The sequence below is a fragment of the Triturus cristatus genome, chromosome 7 (assembly GCF_964204655.1).
Source record: "Triturus cristatus chromosome 7, aTriCri1.1, whole genome shotgun sequence".
Taxonomy (NCBI): domain Eukaryota; kingdom Metazoa; phylum Chordata; class Amphibia; order Caudata; family Salamandridae; genus Triturus; species Triturus cristatus.
Window position 1 is genome coordinate 1,664,243,092 of NC_140590.1, and position 20,388 is coordinate 1,664,263,479.

At 46.7% G+C, this 20,388-nt stretch overlaps 1 protein-coding gene across 8 annotated transcripts in view; it reads right to left on the reverse strand.

The window, feature by feature from the left end:
- Window positions 1-20,388, reverse strand: part of OSBPL2 (oxysterol binding protein like 2) — a 391,960-nt gene that overhangs the window by 179,959 nt on the left and 191,613 nt on the right. For all 8 annotated transcript variants that reach the window (XM_085619766.1, XM_085619768.1, XM_085619763.1 and 5 more), the window contains one exon: window positions 6,206-6,281. In XM_085619766.1, the coding sequence (XP_085475892.1) occupies window positions 6,206-6,281 (76 nt within the window). The remainder of the gene's footprint in view (window positions 1-6,205; window positions 6,282-20,388) is intronic.

Genomic DNA, 20,388 nt, shown 5'->3' on the forward strand with positions numbered 1-20,388 from the left:
CCTGCAAGATAGAACGGGCAACGTGCCTTTCCCGTCAGACCTAGTTATCCAGTTTGTAATGCTTCATGAACATGTGAACTGATGCTCACAGTGCAGCCTGGCAGATATCGAAGTCTGCCACCCCATGCACCAGCGCAGTGGTAGCAGCCTTTACTCTAGTGGAATGAGATAGACCATATCTTGTCCAGTTTGTAGCCGATTTTGATTCACAAGACAATCCGTCTAGAGGTGGTGTGTTTCTGCAAAGCTTCTCCCTTATTTGCCCCAGAGAACTCCACAAAGAGCAAATCTCCAACCTCATGGTCTTTGGTGCCATTGGTGTAAAAGCTCTCTTTGGGTTTAGGCGATGAAGTCTCTCTTCCTTCCTAGATGGATGAGGAGGGCCAAAGAAAGCTGAAAGGGTAATAGACTGTACCATGTGGAAAGGGATGGCAACTTTCAGGAGAAATACTTTGTTAGTCCTGGGTACTAGCTTGTAAGGAAAGAAAGTGGTACGGTTGATGGACAGAGTGCTTGCAGCTCTAACGCGACAAGCTAATGTTATCGTTATGCTGAACACTTTCTTCAATGTAAGTAGAGGGCAGTTATGCATCGGCTTGAAGGCAGTGCACCTCAGGAACTTGAGAACCCGATTGTGGTCCCAATGGGGCATTACAATGGTGTAGACGGGAACATATGTGTCAGCATCTTTAGAAAACACATAAAAAAAGGTCATTGGAAAAGAACAGTGTGGCTGACCATGGTTAGGCACCTCAGTTTCAAAGTCAATTTGTGAGTCCTTGGTTTGTGCACAACACGCCCGGAGCAAGCCACACCTATGCTCCACTGTAGAAACAGATACCAAACTGTTTAGGGGCAAGTACGGTGCACCATGTAACACAATTCAAGAAGCTTCCAATCTCGTGAAGACAAATCTTTTATTCTTTTTCAATCTTTAAAACAAGGCACAGCCAACGCGTTTCGTTCCTATGGAACTTCGTCAGGGCTCTTTGTACAATCTTTATATAGGAAAGGCTGTCAATCCGTTTCCTTCTAAGATCTTAGTAATCCAAATATTATAGCAAATCAATCTCAAAGTGTAACGGGGCATGAATAATCCCCAGGGTAGGTGGACCGAACAGTCCCACCTGTCTACATGTTTCTTTTCTGGAGAGTCCTCCTGATTGCCATGATGTAGGTCCAACCGCAAAAGTTCCCGCGAATTCAAAGAGCCGTGACGAAGTTCCATTGGAACGAAACGCGTTGGCTGAGCCCTGTTTTAAAGATTGAAAAAGAATAAAAGATTTGTCTTTACGAGATTGGAAGCTTCTTGAATTGTGTTACATGGTGCACAGTCCTTGTCCCTAAACACATAAAAACAGGTGATTTGAATAAGGATGGTTGATCAGGTAAAATTAAAAAGGTTAATAGGGTGAACAAATAACCTTTAAATGTTCTCAAAGCAATTCTTTTCTGTATTAAGAATAAACAAAAATAGACAACTGGGCTTCCAAAGGTTGGACATGTCGGAAAGAACACCAAACAACAAATATATCCAAGGGTCCCGCATACATGGTCTTAGTAGAGTGATGCCTGGCTGCCAAACTTACACTCACTATATAGGAAGGGAGATCAAAGGCTGTCAACCGTTGCAGCTAAAACTCAAGTTTGTAGGTGTAGTTATGCAGGCTCGACATGAAGCCCTCCAAAAGGGGCAACTGGATTGGAGGACAGATCTTCATAGCCAGAAGTTCTCGATACTACTCTCTCCTCGTAGCCACCAGGATGACTGAGTCAGTCGTTCCTGATGTTCTTCAGAACTTTTGGGAAGAGGGTAGAGGTGGGAAGGCATACAGGAGTCCAAAGCTCCAATCCAGCCGGCAGCAGCCTCTGAGCGAGAACTGCCTTGGTAACTCCAATGCGCAAAAGTCGAACCCAGCGAGTTATCAAAAAGATCAAGCCAGGGTTCTCCCTATTGCTGGAAGAAGCCCTGGCCCACCCCGACTGCAGCAGCAATTTGAGAGCGGAATAGGTCATGGCTTTTAAAGATTCAGCCAGATGTTGTAACACCAGGAAGATGCCCTGACGATCCAGTCAATTTCAAAGGAGCAAAGCCATCTGGCACAGGACCCACGACCTCACTCCAAATCGTTTGTTGCAATACCACATGGTGTTGTCTGCGAGTACCTGCATCTGTTCCCACTTTGTGAGTATCTGCACCTGTTTCCACTTGATGGATGGGAGGGAAGCTTTCAATGCCAAGCAAAAAGCCAGCAACTCCAATAGGCTGATGTGGAGGCAGCTTTCTGCTGGTACCAGAGTCCTCTGATCTCTTTCAGATTATCTCTGAAACCCACCAACGATGCATCAGACATGACGGTTTGGTCTGGGCAGGGTAGAGAGAGTGGTCTGCTACCGGTCCAATTGCAGTCCAGCTACCATCAATGCAGATATTTTGAAGTCTCGACTGACACCTGGATTGAATCCGAAAGGTTCCCTTGGTGCTTCCCAATGCAGAGCTCAAGTGACACCTGCTATGGTCCACTAGCAGGGTGCAGGAGGCCAAGAGGTCAAGGCCAAGAGGTCAAAAAGCATCAACCCTTGACCTGAGATCCAGGTCAAGGGTTAAAACATTGGGATCAAAGGATGGATGTCCTGGAGTTACTGAGGTGGAGCGAAGGTTCAGAAAAGCACTGTGTCAAGAATGGTTCAAATGAAGTGGAGCCTCTGAGTAGGCGTCAGGTGTGACTTCAGTACATCGATGGAAAAACCTAGCGATTTCAACAGATTGGCCATCATCTGGAGGTGGTCCATGACTGTTTAAGGCGAGCCTGCCTTCAGCAACCAGTCGTCCATGTATGAGATGACTGATATTCCTAAACTCCGAAGATGGGCAGCGATTAACATCACTTTCATAAACACCCGAGGCGTACTGGTGAAGTCGAAGAGAAGCAATGAAAACTGAAAGTGCTTGTGGCCTACCGGAAACTGCAGGTAGTTCCTGTGGGACTGCAGAACGGGGATGTGAAAATAGGTGTCCAGCAGATCCAACACCATTATTCAGTCTCTTGGATCCAAGGTAGACAGAACTTAGGCCAGGGGGAGCATTTGGAATTTTCCCTTCAAGAGAAAGCGGTTGAGAGGGTGAAGATCTAGACTGGTAGAGTCCTCAGGTCTTCGTCGGGACTGAAAGAAGGGGAGTAACACTCAGACCAGACTTCTGAGGTCGGGTCCCTCTCTATGACTCGCTTGTCAAAGAGCGCTTGAACCTCCGTCTCAGAATACACAAATGGCACTCCGGACATTGTTGTGGTGTAGGAGGCACATTTGGACGGGTGGAAAGGAAGGCATATGTTGGCAGGAAGTAACCATTGCAGACAATCTAAAGCACTAATCTCTCTGATGGGATGCTTTGCTACCCGTGGAGGTAATAGGTGATCCAACCTACTACTGGGAGCCTGTGCGCCACTGAGGGCAACCTAAAGTGCTTTTGGAGTGGTCACTGGGGAAGCAGGGATTGCTTAATACATTGCCCGTGGGACCATGGACACTGGTGGCTGGATCCCCAACATCTGGTGAAAAAGGCCTGTGAGGTCTGCTGTTGCTGACACAAAGTTTTGTGTCCTCTGCTTGAAACCTCTTCAAAAGCCTTGAAAGAGGCAAAATTGTTGGGGAAATGCCACATGGGCGGTGCTAGCCTGACAGAGCATGCTGTTGCTTTGCTATCTTCAAAGATATTGTCCTTTGATTACATCCTTGGTGTCCATTCTCACCCTATTTTTGTGAGGTGTGTGTGTTTTATATGGTTGGTCAAGTGTGAAGCTTCCAAAGGAGGTCTTTTTTGTGACTAAGGTCGTTTTGTGGTGCCCCTCTCCTTTGGTCTCGGGGTCCCTCTCTCTTTCATTTTTCTCTTCAAAGAGCTCCAGGGCAAATTCCTCCTGATCTCTGAAGAATGTGCGAGATGCAAATGGCTTGTCCATTAAAAAATGTTGGGCATCACTGGAAAAACGAGTGGAGCGCATCCAAGCATGCTGCTGAAGCACCAAGCGGGTACCAACTGCCCTACCAAAGACGTCAGTGGTGTCTAGGCCCAACCAAATAATGTATTATGCTGCATCCTGGCTTTCCTGAATAATTTATTGTAGGTTGGTCATAAGGTCGCCGAGAACCTCTGGCAAGATGTTGGCCACCATGTCCCATAATGCATGTGAATAATGCCCCAGTAGGAACCTAGAACTCACAGACTTGAGGGCATGGATGACTTAAAAAACAAGTATTGACCAAATGCCTCAATGCCTTCCAACTCTGTCTGGCGGGGTGGTGGGAAACGCATAATGGTTGAGCGGCTGGTGGACGCCTGGACTTCCAGATTCTCCTGTGTTGGGTGCTCAAGGAGAAAAGATGGGTCTCCAGGAGCAGAATTAATCTTACTGGCTATTTGCCTGTTTACTGGTGGGCAAGATCCCATGAGGTCGCCCTGGGTGCAGAACCTTGGCTGGTATGTTTGTTTTGACTCCATAGTAGGTAACTGCAAGTCAAGAATTTCAGCTGCTCTCCTTATGATCATGGCGAAGGAGGCAGATTGTTAATTGGAAGGGCCAGAAGTAGGCGGGTGGATGCCAGTGTTTGGTGAAGTGTCAAGACCACTGACCTCTTGTAGGTCCAGAAAGAGGATTACCTCATCATATAGTTGGGAACGGTCATCGGCATCTTGTCCCGGAAATCTGTAATTTAAAACAAGTCTCTTCAAATTCTAACGAGTCAGAGGTCAAGGGGGGATGCAACTTTGATCAAGGCTGTTGTGGATTAGCTTCGGAGTCCGAAAGGACCATCAGCTCCACTTGCGACTTGGGCAGCATTGCCACTGGCGTCCACAGTCAGCACCTTAGCGCCGGTCGTAGCACAGTGAGAATGGCCAAGGAAGGTGTCAGTCCCAGAGTCGGGGCAGAACCCAGATTAGAGTCAAGAGGCATAGTTGGTGTTGGGGACGGATCTGCCAGGGGCAAAAAGGAAGCCCCCTCGGATCCATAGCTCCCGAAGGTGCTCCAGTGGGATCTGGTACAGTAGAGAGGGTGCACAGCATAGCTTTCTTGAAGGCCTGGATCTGCTGCAGCATCACTGATGAAAATAGGAACCTCGGTTAGATTTTTATTAAAGCAGGTATCGTTTCAGTGACCGAAGACTGAGACCATGACTGTGAGTTACCCGGACATCCGTGTGACTCCTCATAGTTAGAGTGACAGGATGAGCAGGAGCACTGATTTTTCATTTTGAACTTACCTGATTTCTTGGACCTGGACATCGGCCACTCGTGAAACTGGCATAGGAAAGAAGAATGCATCCATGCCCTCAAATTTGAGTGTAACTGGGCCCATACTATCCTTTTGATGACACTTCTTTATGTAGAGCTAAGCCTTGCACTCCCAGCTTACCTTCCTATTCATCTGAGCAGAGTCACCACTCAACGTCAAGTTGAGTAAGGAGCCCCAACATCAGAGGCAGACTTCGCTGAGCGAGGAGCCCCAAAATCAGAGACAGACCTTGTGAGGATCTATCACTGATATTTGTTTACAGCAATCCTTGCAGAGTTTAAAAACTGTCATTTTGAGAGAAAAGACATGCTCCTTGCACACTGGGGGAAAAGATTAAAACATTACATCGGTAAGGCTTGGCAGAATTCATGGGAGTGAGCCCTGGATCTGAGTGGGAAAGCACAGAAAGAAAAGACTGATGTCAGCATGCAGAAATGGTGGCTATAGGGGCCTGTACAAAGTCTGGGTGGGGTGGAGCAGGGCAGACACGACGTAGAGCTGCAAGACGCCATTGACCCACACGCGAGGGAATTGCTAAGAAAAATCTCCAGATCTAGCCTGGCACATGGGGATATTCACAAGGTGAGGAACCCGCGGTTAGAAGCATACATCTGAAATGAACATTTAACAGTTTCATAGTCTGAGACCTCATATCCTTTTCTAGTTTAAATTGTAGAGGGGAGTGATATCCACATGCATAGAGTACAGCACTGGAAAAAGTGATTGTGGATTTTCGACATGCTTGACAAATTTCATAAACACTGCCTGCAAACGCAGATTTTGGAAATTGCTTACTTCGGTAGAGATTTAATCAGGCGTGAAATCAAAGTTTTATAAACAAAAAGTAATAAGGGGCTTGGGGAGACAGAGGAGACAGAGGAGATGATAGTGAGAGAAAGCTTTCAAATACATACCAATCCAATGCATTTTTTCAATATACTCCAGATACTAAAATCACTTCTGGAAAACATAGGTGCTGGTAACGATGTTCTGCAGGAAGGAGAAGAAAGAGCAGGAGATCAGAATATTTTTTTGACAAAAAATCTTTGATTCAAACTTGCGATGCACCGTAAAGTGAAATGGAGAGACCAGGACAAGTGCCATCCACAAACATACAGAGAGAGGACTACAAGCTACAATCTAGAGTGCAACTTATCAACTTTTGAGGCACACTCAGATACAGCAACATCGTGGCCCCTTTACACCCTCTGAATGTAGAGTAAACAGGAGTTTTAATCAGACTGTACTACACAGGCAGCACAAAACAAATATAATCATGGCGAAATAAAGTTTAACAGATAAGTTGTTTGGTACGTACACTTACAACTTACTCTAATGGTTTCTCCTTACCTTTCAAAAGAATTTAGTTCAATGAATTTTGAAAAATTTTCTGCCTTGTAAATAAAATTCATTCTATCGTCTTGGTTTTTAGCAAACAATTATATTAAAAACCTTCATAAAAAGAGGTTAGAAGGTGTGAAAGTGTGAGGCAAACTTTGTCACACATCTCTACTCGTATAGTGGTGGCGGAGGGGGCGATCTTAGAATAAAACAACTTCTTACGATGTGGTTTTAGACTGTCTTTGCTGGTTTGTTGCTATAATTCTGATGCTATCCAGCCCCAGTAAGATGCATTATTCCCATGCCCAAGTACATCATTTCAAAAGGGATGTCAAGCCAGAAGCTGTTCTTGCCATTATTTACGCTCCCCAAGTATATTTGATATTCAAACAATACATCTTGTACAGAGTGGTCAAGATTCCCCCTTTACTCCTTTGAGTGGTCCTTCTCTACATTCGTTAGATCGAGAAGCTGCCTACTGGAAAGCAGTCCCCTCATTTCTCGACTGCTCTCAAAGTATACAGGTTACTTCCAAGACACGGAGAGCGGTGCGGACTGTCCCAGCCTCTTCCTTGCTTGCTCTTCTCAGGCAAGGTTTATATTTTTAATGTTGGACTATCCGATTGAGTGAATGGTTACATCTTCTTTAATGATTGCTGCCTTCAGGTGTTGTGATATTCTTCTGTTACATCCACCTCGAAGCCGATGGGGTTGTGGGAAATGCGCGGATGTCGCATTTGTTCACTTGCCTGCTCTCTCCAGTTGTGTCTGTAATTCCTAGAATGTTATTTGGGCAATATGGGAAGACAGGGAAGACACAGGAAAGCTCACTCTAAAATTGAAGACTGGGAAGCAACAGGAGTTCCCAGTTTCTTCTTAGCCCACTCCAATGAACAAATACTTGCATCAGTGAGAAGTATTTTTTTCATTTTATCTTATCCAAAACACTCTGATCCATTTAAAGAAGACATTGGATATGTTCTAATAATTCCAGGACTCTTTAAGAGCTTGAAGTAGAGTATAGGTCAATGAGGAAGACTGAGTTCGCAGAGAATTTGCGTTCTCGTGCAATAACTATCCATTTATTACGCAACTATTTTTAGCTCTATTAACCCAAGGGCTCCTCTGAGATTGCAGGAAAAATACATAGTTCCATTCACTTCCAAGTATAAGTTTATTCAGCTTACAAGTCCATTTAAACATTCATAAAACACATTTATGAATATTAAAAAAAACAAGCCATTATGCAAGGTGAATTAAAAATCTAATGAACGTTTCCTTAAAAACACTTTTAAAACTTGGCAGTCTCGCCTTGATTTAATTCCGCCAGGCTATGAGACAAGGTGTCCTCTCTCTCCCCTTCTCTTCACCCAGCGATAGAACCCTTGGCAAGCAACCTGGATAACAGTGTGATGCCCAGATCTGGGGTTTCGACTGAGAAATGGCCTTGGAGGACAGGATAGCCCTCTACGCAAATGTCGTTGTCCACTTTGACCCTCCATCGGTTACCAGCCCATGCTATATCTTCATTTTGGAAACCTTTGGCTCCACATCGGGCCTTAGGGTGAGCTGGTATAAGCCCCTCTTGGTCACACTTTGAGGGCATGGAGGAGTGTAGACCTAGCTCCCGGACCTCCCTATCAAGTGCATGAGCATCCAATATCTTGGAATTCAGATGACATGGGAAACAGAACTTGCGTGGGACCTTAATGTACTGCTCCTCACCCCCGCAATTCAGGAGGACTTAGACAGATGGACCAAATTGCCACACATGTTGGGTAGGGTGGCATTATACAAGATGATGGTCCTTCCACATCTGTTATATGTCCTTCAAAATTTTCCCTGTTCCACTCAGAATCACTGGTTTGACGACCTCATGGCTAAAGACTGCAAATTTACATGGGCTGTGAAAATCCTTAGAATAGCCTTTGACAAATGACTACAGTCCACATTTGAGAGAGGGCTAGCCATGGCAGACATCCCGCTTGGTTAGGCGGATCTGCTTTTCTGATGGAGATTTCACTGATCGACCTGGACAATATTAAAGGTATACTGTACCAATACCACAGGTCCTTCTGGAGAGGACTACGGTGGTCTTCCACACCTGGAGAGCAGCAGGGTGCTGCATGGGCTGGGACCATAGGGTGACGCTGGAGACTTCCCCTCTAGACTGGCAAATGCTCGAGTCAGGTGTCACAACTGGAGGGTTTCGGGGGATGGGACAGAATAGGAATCACGCCTGGGCGATGTGTGGAAGAGGGATCTTATGAAATCCTTTCTTACTCTTCAAATCGAGCTCTTGCCACAACCCCGAATTCTTCCGCTACCTTTAGCTAAGGAACGCCCCGAGAGGTGCTCACTGCACCGCTGGATTTTAACCCCTTAAAGCACGACTTCTCCTGGGGCCAATAGGAAAGGGGTGTATTTCACAGATGTACAGAGCCCTGGTTAATCATTCTCCCCACAACCTACTGACAATGAAGGCACGACGGGAAAGGTGGGCGTGCCCTCTTGAAGAGGTGGATTGGAGGAAAGCATGCATGGCACCACACACCTTCGCCTACGCCTCATTCAACTGAACTACTTCCATTGCAGGTGTTACGCCAAACCGTATGTGGAAAGCACGTGGACTTATGGAACCCACTTTCACTAAATGTTAAGAGGGCATGGGGGATTTTTTGCACATGGTGTGGGCCTGTCCGAGTATTCGTTACTGGCGCACCATATTTCAGATATTCGAGGTTCTGGGTCAACAGATTAAGGCCTCACCGAAAGTTACTGTACTAGTCTGTATTTTAGTCGATCTGAGAGATCCCAGGGGTGACCGAACCCCAGTGGATATGGAAACGCTGCTGGGGGGGAAAAAAAAAAAAAGAAATAGCGAAAAACTGGAAAGACCCTCTGGCCCCCTACAAGCAAATGGCAATGAAGCATGGACCACTGAGCAAACTGAAAGAGCCCATTTATATAGTATGGGGCTGCCCCAATTGACCTACATCAAAATCATAAATTAAGATTTTTATTTTTGACTATCCACCCACTAGTGCGGGTAATGTAAAATTACAGCCTGCCATTCACAGTAAAGAGAATGGTGGTAGGTGCTGGCCAAAACAAGAGAGAAGACAATACCAAGTACAACCTATCAAGTCTTGCGGCACATGCGAAATATGGCGACTTAGCAGAACATTTACACTTAGATAACAGTCTATAATTAGGAGGTATAACCCGAGTGTGCTGTGTAGCAAGGAGGAGAAAGGTCTCTAGATTAGTAAATACAACAGGGACTAATGAAAGGTCAAAAGGGAAAATATTACAAAAACGATATTAAAAAAAAACTATTGGAACATATTGTTCCTTTGAGCTTTTGAGTCTATTAATCTTCCACTCCCATTTAATTTGGCTAATTTGGATAACTGATATTCGGTGACAGAGAAATCCGTCATTAAATCAAGTTGTTTTTATGTCAATGGAAATAAATATCTAAAAAACATACAAAGCACAACAGCTGTACAATTCACAGTCACTGACAGTCCTTAAGGTACTTTGAGCACTGTAGTCATGTCTATCTGAACTTTCCTCTTCAAAAGTCATTTCACCCAAACCCACAAAAATGTTACAATCAAGGGCCTATTCACAAATGTAAAGTTACACATGTAAATTAATTGTGGAAATCTACTCCTCCATCTAGCTACAAATCTACACTTTTGTGGTTTTCACTATTTCCCACAGTAGATTTACACTTTTCACTAAAGTTCTGTTCAGTCTTTAATCCGTTTTTATTTTAAACAAAATGTAAATACAAAAACTATATGTATTTTCAATACTAAAATCTCTCTATATTTATATATCTATAATTGTATATCTATATATTTATATCTCTATATCCTTATATCAGCATCTATATAAAGTCAAATTCATGTTATTTAACTTTATTTCCCATGGAGTGTTATTTTAAGTGCCTGCCTCCATTATTCCCTATGCGAGAGTGTTGCAGTACCTGTGAGTAACAATGTGTATTGCTGGACTTAATCCAAGACCGGGCTGGAGTACATTTACTACCGCTTTGTTATCTTAACTGCAGTAACTTTAGAAGTATGGTTTGCGGATAGCATTAAGTGTACTCTTTGGTGAGTAGGTGTTTGTAGTAGCCTTTCCCTCACTAAACCTCCTTACATCTCACCAAACCCCTCCCCTTGCGTAAGCCCCATTTTTACACCAACTCCTATCCCCATCCCTTCCACATTTACTATTGAGCAGTAAATTTACATGGCCAAATATTTCCTCACAGAAAAAATGGGAGATGTGGAGATCTCCATCCGTAGGCTTGTGAGTTGCATTTTGTAGTAAGTAGTAATATTGAAGCACTCATTTACATACTACAAAATGTAGTTTGGGAGTTGGGCGCTCCGTCTCATACAACCTGCAGAATCACATTGTGAGAGAGATACAACCTGCAGCATCACACTACGAGAGCTACAACTCTCACAATGTGATGGTGTGAGAGCCACAACTCTCACAATGTGATGGTGTGAGAGCTACAACTCTCACAATGTGATGGTGTGAGAGCCACAACTCTCACAATGTGATGGTGTGAGAGCTACAACTCACAATGTGATGGTGTGAGAGCCACAACTCACAATGTGATGGTGTGAGAGCCACAACCTGAAGCATCACACTGCGAGAGCCACAACCTGAAGCATCACACTGCGAGAGCCACAACCTGAAGCATCACACTGCGAGAGCCACAACCTGAAGCATCACACTGCGAGAGCCACGACCCGGTGCATCACACTGCGAGAGCCACGACCCGGTGCATCACACTGCGAGAGCCACGACCCGGTGCATCCCATTGTGAGAGCTGCGACCCGGTGCATCACACTGCGAGAGCCACGACCCGGTGCATCCCATTGTGAGAGCTGCGACCGGCAGCGTCAGGCTGCGGGAGCTGCGACCGGCAGCGTCAGGCTGCGGGAGCTGCGACCGGCAGCGTCAGGCTGCGGGAGCTGCGACCGGCAGCGTCAGGCTGCGGGAGCTGCGACCGGCAGCGTCAGGCTGCGGGAGCTGCGACCGGCAGCGTCAGGCTGCGGGAGCTGCGACCGGCAGCGTCAGGCTGCGGGAGCTGCGACCGGCAGCGGGAGCTGCGACCGGCAGCGTCAGGCTGCGGGAGCTGCGACCGGCAGCGTCAGGCTGCGGGAGCTGCGACCGGCAGCGTCAGGCTGCGGGAGCTGCGACCGGCAGCGTCAGGCTGCGACCGGCAGCGTCAGGCTGCGACCGGCAGCGTCAGGCTGCGACCGGCAGCGTCAGGCTGCGACCGGCAGCGTCAGGCTGCGACCGGCAGCGTCAGGCTGCGACCGGCAGCGTCAGGCTGCGACCGGCAGCGTCAGGCTGCGGGAGCTGCGACTCGCAGCGTCAGGCTGCGGGAGCTGCGACCCGCAGCGTCAGGCTGCGGGAGCTGCGACCCGCAGCGTCACGCTGCGGGAGCTACAACCCGCAGCGTCACGCTGCGGGAGCTACAACCCGCAGCGTCACGCTGCGGGAGCTACAACCCGCAGCGTCACGCTGCGGGAGCTACAACCTGCAGCGTCACGCTGCGGGAGCTACAACCTGCAGCGTCACGCTGCGGGAGCTACAACCTGCAGCGTCACGCTGCGGGAGCTACAACCTGCAGCGTCACGCTGCGGGAGCTACAACCTGCAGCGTCACGCTGCGGGAGCTACAACCTGCAGCGTCACGCTGCGGGAGCTACAACCTGCAGCGTCACGCTGCGGGAGCTACAACCTGCAGCGTCACACTGCGGGAGCTACAACCTGCAGCGTCACACTGCGGGAGCTACAACCTGCAGCGTCACACTGCGGGAGCTGCAACCTGCAGCATCACACTGCGAGAGCTACAACCTGCACCATCACATTGTGAGAGAGCTACAGCCAACAGCATCTCTTAGTGAGAGATTTACAACCTGCAGCATCAAGCTGCAAGAGCTACAAGCTGAAGCAAACACATGGTCTCTTTGTGCGGTGACCAGCCACGCTGCCTTCAACGCCCTAGGTTTATCCCCTGCCTGCTGTGCTATGGGGTGAGTAGCAATGCACTGAAACCTCAGCTCAGGAGGCAGGGAGTCCAAGCCTGAAGCTGAATGCCTCCTTACACAGGGACCAGTGCAGTGCAGCAGCGTCGTCACCACCTCAGCATGGACAGTGCTTGATTTGAAAATCATAAATGTCAGGGGTCATGATTTTCTTCACAGGTCACCGGTGGTGCCACCCACTGCTGCACCATCCGCAGGAACTGCAGGCTCAAACTCACTTGCCTGTTTCTGCGATTATCGTTCCTAGGTCATGCCTTGTGGTATGTTCAGCGCTACACTTCTCGCCAACACTCTTGATGCAGCACTACAGATATACAAGTTTTGCATTTTACCGTATGTTTCAAATGGGCAGTGTTCCAGGTTTCTGGAGAGAGAGATTGACAATGAGCCATTTACAATCTGGCATAATTTGCCAGCCCAGGGGTGTTTTATTTGTATTCTGGCACTTCTAACACAGCGTTCACAATGGAAAACAAACAACAAAGGCAGAAGTACAACAGGAGTGGATAGGCTGCTTTCCTGCTATAGGCCCACTTCATTGTTCCTTTTTAGGTCAAGCATTCGAGACCTCTTGTATATACTTTAGTATATACTTATTATATACTTATATGTATGTACTTTGTGGGCTCTGGAGATCATCCCTAGGACTGGTCTGCTTCCACTTAGGGACTTTTTTCTGTTCAACTGCCTCTATTTAACAGTCTTAATAGAAAACGACCACGAGAGGTCATTAAAATACCAGAATTACTTTCTGCTGAGAGACTCTTTTTTTTCTTTCTGGCAACTGCCTCTATTTAACTTTCTTGATATAAAACGATTAGCAGAGGTCAGTAAAATACCAGAATCACTTTAGTATTCTCAAGATTCCAGTCCATAGAAATTGTCCACCACGAGCACCCGTAGACAATAATATTTTTGCAAATCTTGTATTTTCAGTGAGATGACCACCGAAAGCCCTTATTTTATATTAAAAACAGTGCTTCGGACTATACCATTGCCCGTTGAAATGCAATATTTCTCTCCATGTGTTCCCATACCTGGTGTGTCACGCAGTTAGGTACTTACTTTCCCTCCATGTTAAAGAACAGTAGATGTTTCAGTACCCAGGCTAATGTGCTGCATAGCTAAATACATACAAGGTCCCAAAGGCCCGTGTTTTTAAATTGTTTGTTCTCGATCTCACTGATCTTACCCGATTGCTCTCTTTTGCTTGGCACTTCCCCACCAACAACAGCACCTTGAATACTCCCGCGCAGCGGACGTAAGCGCCGCCGCGGGTTGGGAAATCCTTCGCCGCCATCAACCCTCAGGCCACGCCCACTGACGTGAGGCCACGCCCCCCCCTCCTAGCCTATAACTATGTGTATTTTCAGATGCGCAGCGGATGAGCGCAGCGGGCGCGCCGGCAGCGCGCCTAAGGCAAGCCCGTCTGCGCCCGTCCGCGACCGGACTGGGCCAGGGGCACAGCTCCATGCCCATTTTATTTCCTATCCCCCTGAAACACTGTGCGCCCACCAGGGCCCTTGGGACTTTAATCAAGCAGTGAAGGATCATATCATAGAGGCCGGTATCCTAAGCGCCCATCCCCTACCCTCTTTACCACCCAACCTGCCTTCAACAACTCGACTCCCTATCTGCACCAGTTCCACCTCTGCTCAAATAAGAGACTTACCGATTATCTCTGCCCTCCTACTCAACACTCAGTCAGCAGTAAAACATCACCTTGACCTGTTCATTCTCCTAGACACTCAGAAACCTAACTTACTGTTCCTCACGGAAACCTGGTTTCACCAGGACTCCCTGCCCAACTTGCTTGCGGCTCTGCCCTCCTCCTACTATACCCTTCGGGCAGATCGACCCCCTGGCAAAACAGGGGGGGGGGGGGGGGGGAGTGGCTCTGATCATTCACTCAGATCTACACTTCCAACTACTACCTCACACCCCTATCCCAAAAGTGGACTACTTAGTTGCACGCTCAAACTCCTTCCAGATCCCTATCACATGTGTCCTGATGTATCGGCGCCCCAAAAATATGCCGCATTTCCTTCCAGCCTTCCAGGACCTGCTAGCCACATTAGCCATGAACAACTCGGTAGTCCTGGTACTGGGGGACTTCAATTTTTGGCCATCGGACCCAGCAGAAGATGCCCCTTCCAGAGATTTCACGGAATCACTTCAAAACCTGAATTTTACATCCCATATTCACACTCCCACCCATGTTCAGGGCCACATATTAGATCAAGTTTGGTCTCTTAACATCCCTATCCTTGAGCCTACTGTTAACCCTTGCTTGTGGTCAGACCACCACTTGATCTCCCTCTCCCTGGACTCAAGTTCGACCACAAACCCCCCCCTGCCCAAAAAGACCTGGGCTCGCAACTGGGGCAAAGTTGACGTCCCATTGTTGTGTTCTTCCTTACTATCCTCCAGTCCAGCTATAGAGGAACAGGCCCCACCCCTTCAGGCAGCAATACTAAATAATTGGCTGTCCAACGCCTGCGATCAGGTGGCACCCCTAAGACGCATTAGGGTAAGACGCGCCCATGACGTCCAAAATGGTTCACCCCAGAAGTTAAGGAGAAAAAATTGTCCGCCCGCCGCGCAGAACGTGCGTGGAGACGCACTTACTGCACAGCCTCCAAATCACTGTACTCCTCCACCCAGGCAGAGTACAAGAAACCCATCCTTGATGCAAAAACCTGCTACTTTTCAAACAAGATCCTCCGGGCAGAGAACCAACCCAGAGAAATCTTTGCCACAGTCTTCGAATTAGCCTCTTCGGACAGGACTTCATCCAAGCCGGTACCTTCCCAGCACTTGTGCAACTCGCTGAACAACTTCTTCATCAATAAAATTGCAGACATTAAGGCCAATATACCTCCACCCTCCCAAGCTTTTCTAATCCCCGACCCACAACCCAACACCTGCCACCTCGACGTCATAGCCCCACTGTCTAAAGAAACCTTCCTCTCCTTGCTCCCATGCGTCAAGTCGGGATCCCCCGCTGACATCTGCCCGGCCTACATCTTGCGCAATATCTTCCTCACTTGCCCATCTCCCCCCTCACATTTCTCAATGAGACCCTCAAATCAGGCACTGTCCCTTCATGTCATAAATCAGCCACCATCATTCCAATCTTGAAAAAACCAGGCGCAGACCCCACAGCGCTAGTAAACTATCGGCCCATTTCCCTCCTCCCCTACCTGGCTAAAGTCCTCGAACGCCACGTAACCAAAGTCCTTCGCTCTTTTATAGAGGACAGCGGCTATCTATCACCATGCCAAGCAGGGTTCCGCCCTCTCCATTCCACCGAAAAAGTGGTGCTCTCTGTCATTGGCACACTCAGAGCAGGGCAAGATGCTAATCTTCCTCAGGCATTGGTTCTCCTCGATTTGTCGGCCGCCTTCGACACGGTCGATCACACCATCCTCCTTTCCCGTGTCGAGGCGGCAGGCATTGGAGGTTCTACCCTGGCCTGGATCAGATCGTTCCTGAGCGACCGCTCACAGGCAGTCCACCTGGCAAATTTTTCCTTCGAGGCCCGCAAAGTGCTATGTGGCGTCCGTCCCTCAGGGCTCCTCTCTCTCCCCCCTTCTTTTTAATTTATACGTCTGCCCGCTCATTTGTGCTCTGCAGAGGATGGAGGTCACTGTGTTTAACTAGGCCGATGACCTCCAACTCATTTTTAACCTCTCGAACTCCCCCGATTCTATTTCTAATTTCCAGTCGGTGATGGTCTTTATCAGGGATTGGATGTGCTTTAACCACCTCAAGCTCAACCCTGATAAGACCGAGCTTCTTCTCACTGGCGGCAAAACTCAACCCTTGGTCCCCTTTCTTCTGGCCCCCCTCCTTTGGTCCCCCCCTTCTCCCTCTCCCGCCGTTAAGACATTGGGAATCACCCTCAACCAACAACTGACCCTACACTCTCAGATCAGCACAGTGGTCTCTTTCTGTTTTTTTACTTTGCACACCATTTGCAAGATCTCACGTTTTTTTTCCTTTTCAGCCCTTAAATTGATCTTGATGGCTATGGTCCTTTCCCGGCTGGATTATGGGAATGCCCTACACAACGGCGCAACTGGTGCAAAACCAAGCTGCCCGCCTGGCCTATGGTTTACCCAAGTCACACCACACAACTCCCCTTCTCAGATCCCTCCATTGGCTCCCAATTAGAGAAAGGGCCCTCTTTAAGATGGGATGTATCACGTTCCAGGCTCTTGCGGGAACAGCCCCATCTTTTATCACGTCAAAAATCGTCCCCTACATCCCCAGCAGACAACTCCGATCCTCCTCTCTGTCCCTACTGGTGGTGCCCAGATTCAAGAAGAGCAGAATGGGAGGCTCAATGTTCTCCGTTCTTGCTCCACAATTTTGGAATTCTCTACCTTTCCAAATGAGATCAACACCCTCGTACCTGGAGTTCCGGAGCACCCTGAAAACCAATTTGTTTGCACAGGTTTTTAAAATCTAAGCCGCATCACCCTCTCACTCAGGTATCATTTCCTCTATAGCGCCATGAAACCGCTTGGTGTCCGAGCGCTCAATAAATATTTTTAAATTAAAATTCAAAGGCGAGACCGATTGCAGTGCAAATCCTTGTTGCTTTGGCTGGGTTACTAAATCGAATTGTGAATTTGGCATTACCAGCGGCAAACCTGCGACAAGCGAGACTATCCTACATCAATGAATACTACAGGAGAAGGAAAGCAAGAAATGTATAGTGACCGCCTGGCATACCCTGGCTAAAGTTAGCCACGGGAGGCAAATCAGTGCGTCTCCTCTGCAGTGTTGACGATACCTCTGTCTTGGTAGCAGTGGAATTCTTAAAATAAGCATGTGGGTGTCTCACACAATCAGCTGGCGCCTAATTTGTGCAGGTGGTGGCAGGTATGGGACCTGGCGCACCATTTTGTCGGCCTTAACCTATTTCTCATCATCCAAGTTTGACTCAGAGCCAGATAGACAAAACAGAACAGAAAGAAAGAAGGAAGAAGATAATAATAGGAACACATTGACAAAGAAAGAAAACAAGGATGAAAAGAACCTGGAAGAGTGAGATAAAGAAACAGGACGTGCACGTGGTGGATGAAAGAGGCATTAGGTGGAATGAAGACTAGGTAGTCTTCACATCTGGCCAACTCCAGCTTTCGGGAGTGACGGTAGCAGGCTCATCAGAAAACCCTTGTCCCCCTGTCTCAGCTGTCTGCCAGAGATCTCCACCTTTGCCCCTGTTCAAGAGTCAAACTTAAATACCTTGGCACCTGAGCATCAAATAGAGCTTAAAACTGGATGGTACCATACTCCATAAGGGGTCCAATACAAAGAGGGCTTAAGCAATGGCATGAAAGAGGCTCTAATAATTGCGTCTTGGCTTTTAGTTGGATCAAGTGAAAAGTGAATGGCCAAAGTATTTTACCATTACTTTGTTCCCTTCAACAATTACAGATGCTAAATCAGTAAAAACCCAGAAAGATTCAGACATCCCCCACCTGAGGCAATATCTCACTCAAATTTAATTCCCTCGAAAATTAATTTAGCTGACCAAAGTGTCATTTCAAGATCCTCAATGTTAAAGAGTTCACCTTCTAGAATAAGACTGAGGTAGTATTCAGTACTGTAAATTTAAGAAGATCTTTATCACTGTTTAGGGAATCGAAGATTCACCTTTCAATAACTTGTAGTCAGATAAAACAGTTTTCACACCAAATGCAGCCCCCTCATTATAGATAGACGTGGAAGGATGAACATGATTGCCCATGGGAATCCAACGTTTTGAATTCTGCACCAGTTGCCCAACATACATTTTTCCCCTTCTCCAACTATCTGGTCTTGGAACATGGCCGGCCCAATCTCTAATCCCAGCAAATTGACTCAAGAAACGTGGACCGTCAAGGACTGCGTCAAAGTGGTAACTATTATGTGATCTATACTTACTATCAAGGGGCACATAAGTGGTAGACTTTCAAGTCTACTATCCACAAAATATATGTGGAACTATCAAAACATCACATTTAATGATAGAAGTATCCAAGGCCTGAAGTTAACCTACATAAATCCCTTGTTAGTCCAACCAAAGTTGTGTCTGATTTTGAGTATCTATTGCTGGCCTAGATGTAGGAACGACAAGAACCTTCGGCTACTCTGCAAATCTATTTAATCTCCTCTACCACCTTTACAGTGGTAATTAATAGTGGGAGATGCAACATTAAAACGTCAAATTCTCTTACTGAAATATGTATAGATAAGGAAATTGAGAAATCTTGGGCAATTCAATCAACCAATCAGCCGACCCAAGCAAAGGCAGATAAACGGGACTCTATTTCTGTCCAAATTAAGGGAATAAGGATGCATAATTATTATTGGGTATTTTGACAAATATTCTATAGGCAAACCCCACTAGACATGGTCCAACTAGCACTTCAAAAATTAGACGATATGGCCTACAATTATGCTCCATTTAACCTACTTTCGGATGGCATGGTAATCCAGGACACATTAAGTGATTAGGCTATACTCATAGTGAAGTTACACGGTGCTCTACTGCAGAAAACAAACTTGGAATGCTGACAGCAGTTTGGTTGAAGTGGCAAAAAATTGACCGGTAATTTGGAATGTTAAAGCCATCACTCAGCTAGAGGACAGGTTACCCAGCTTCTTCAGTGAGATTGCTCAATCAATGTATAATAATATTATTGAAATGTAAGAGTGTTGGATACAAACAATAGCCTCAGTGGCTCAAGGCCTAGAAGAAACTAATTGTGATAGCGGGTGAAAAAAAGAGCTCATGATTCCTTGAAGAGCAAAATTGAGGGAGTTAAACTCACTGATTCCAGAGCAATTTGTATGCCCTTGTTTCATAAGGGCTCACACGATTAAACAATTGAAGCAGTGATGGAGTAGAGTAAGAACAAAACACGTACAGTAAGGGGCAGATCTTCTTTGGCAGGACCTATCTAAGACTGCTGAGAAAATAAATTTGAAGAAATGTTGTCAAATGATAGCAACTCGGTGACAAACGAGATAAAAACATTCAGCTGCCACCATTCTCTAGGAAGAATGTGTGCTGATAAACGAGCGCCAGTTATATACAATTATATACAAGTGCAATTATACAAGGGCATTTCGACTCACTTCAAACTATCAATTAAATCATGGTCAACAGAGGACATGTCCATATCACATGGTTTTGCTCCCTTGGCGCTACAGAATGGAAAAGTACACATCTTCTGCAAGGTATTTAGGAGCAATGTGTATCCAGTTAAATTCCCTATATCTGTATTGAAATCTTAAAGTGAAAGACTGGGGAATTATCCTAAAACGCCTAATTGCAGACTGCTTTCGTTCTGGCAATACACCGGCATCCTGGACAAGGAGTATAATTCTTCCTTTACATAAACAAGCAATGGCAAAGCCAAAAGTTCTCAATACACGAGAGCTATTGGCTTTGGAAATGTATTTCAGCCATGTTGTACACCGGTGCGAGTGCTGCTCAGCATGGCTAAAAGAGTGGAGTGGGTTGGGGGTAGATTGGGGTGTGTAGATAGGAGTGGCTAGCTTATGGTACATTGGGGGGCAGATCGGGGTGGAAAGATTGGAGTGGGTAGATTAGGGCTGTTTGGGGCAGACTGGGATATATTGAGTTGGGGTAGATTAGGAAAGATTACAGTG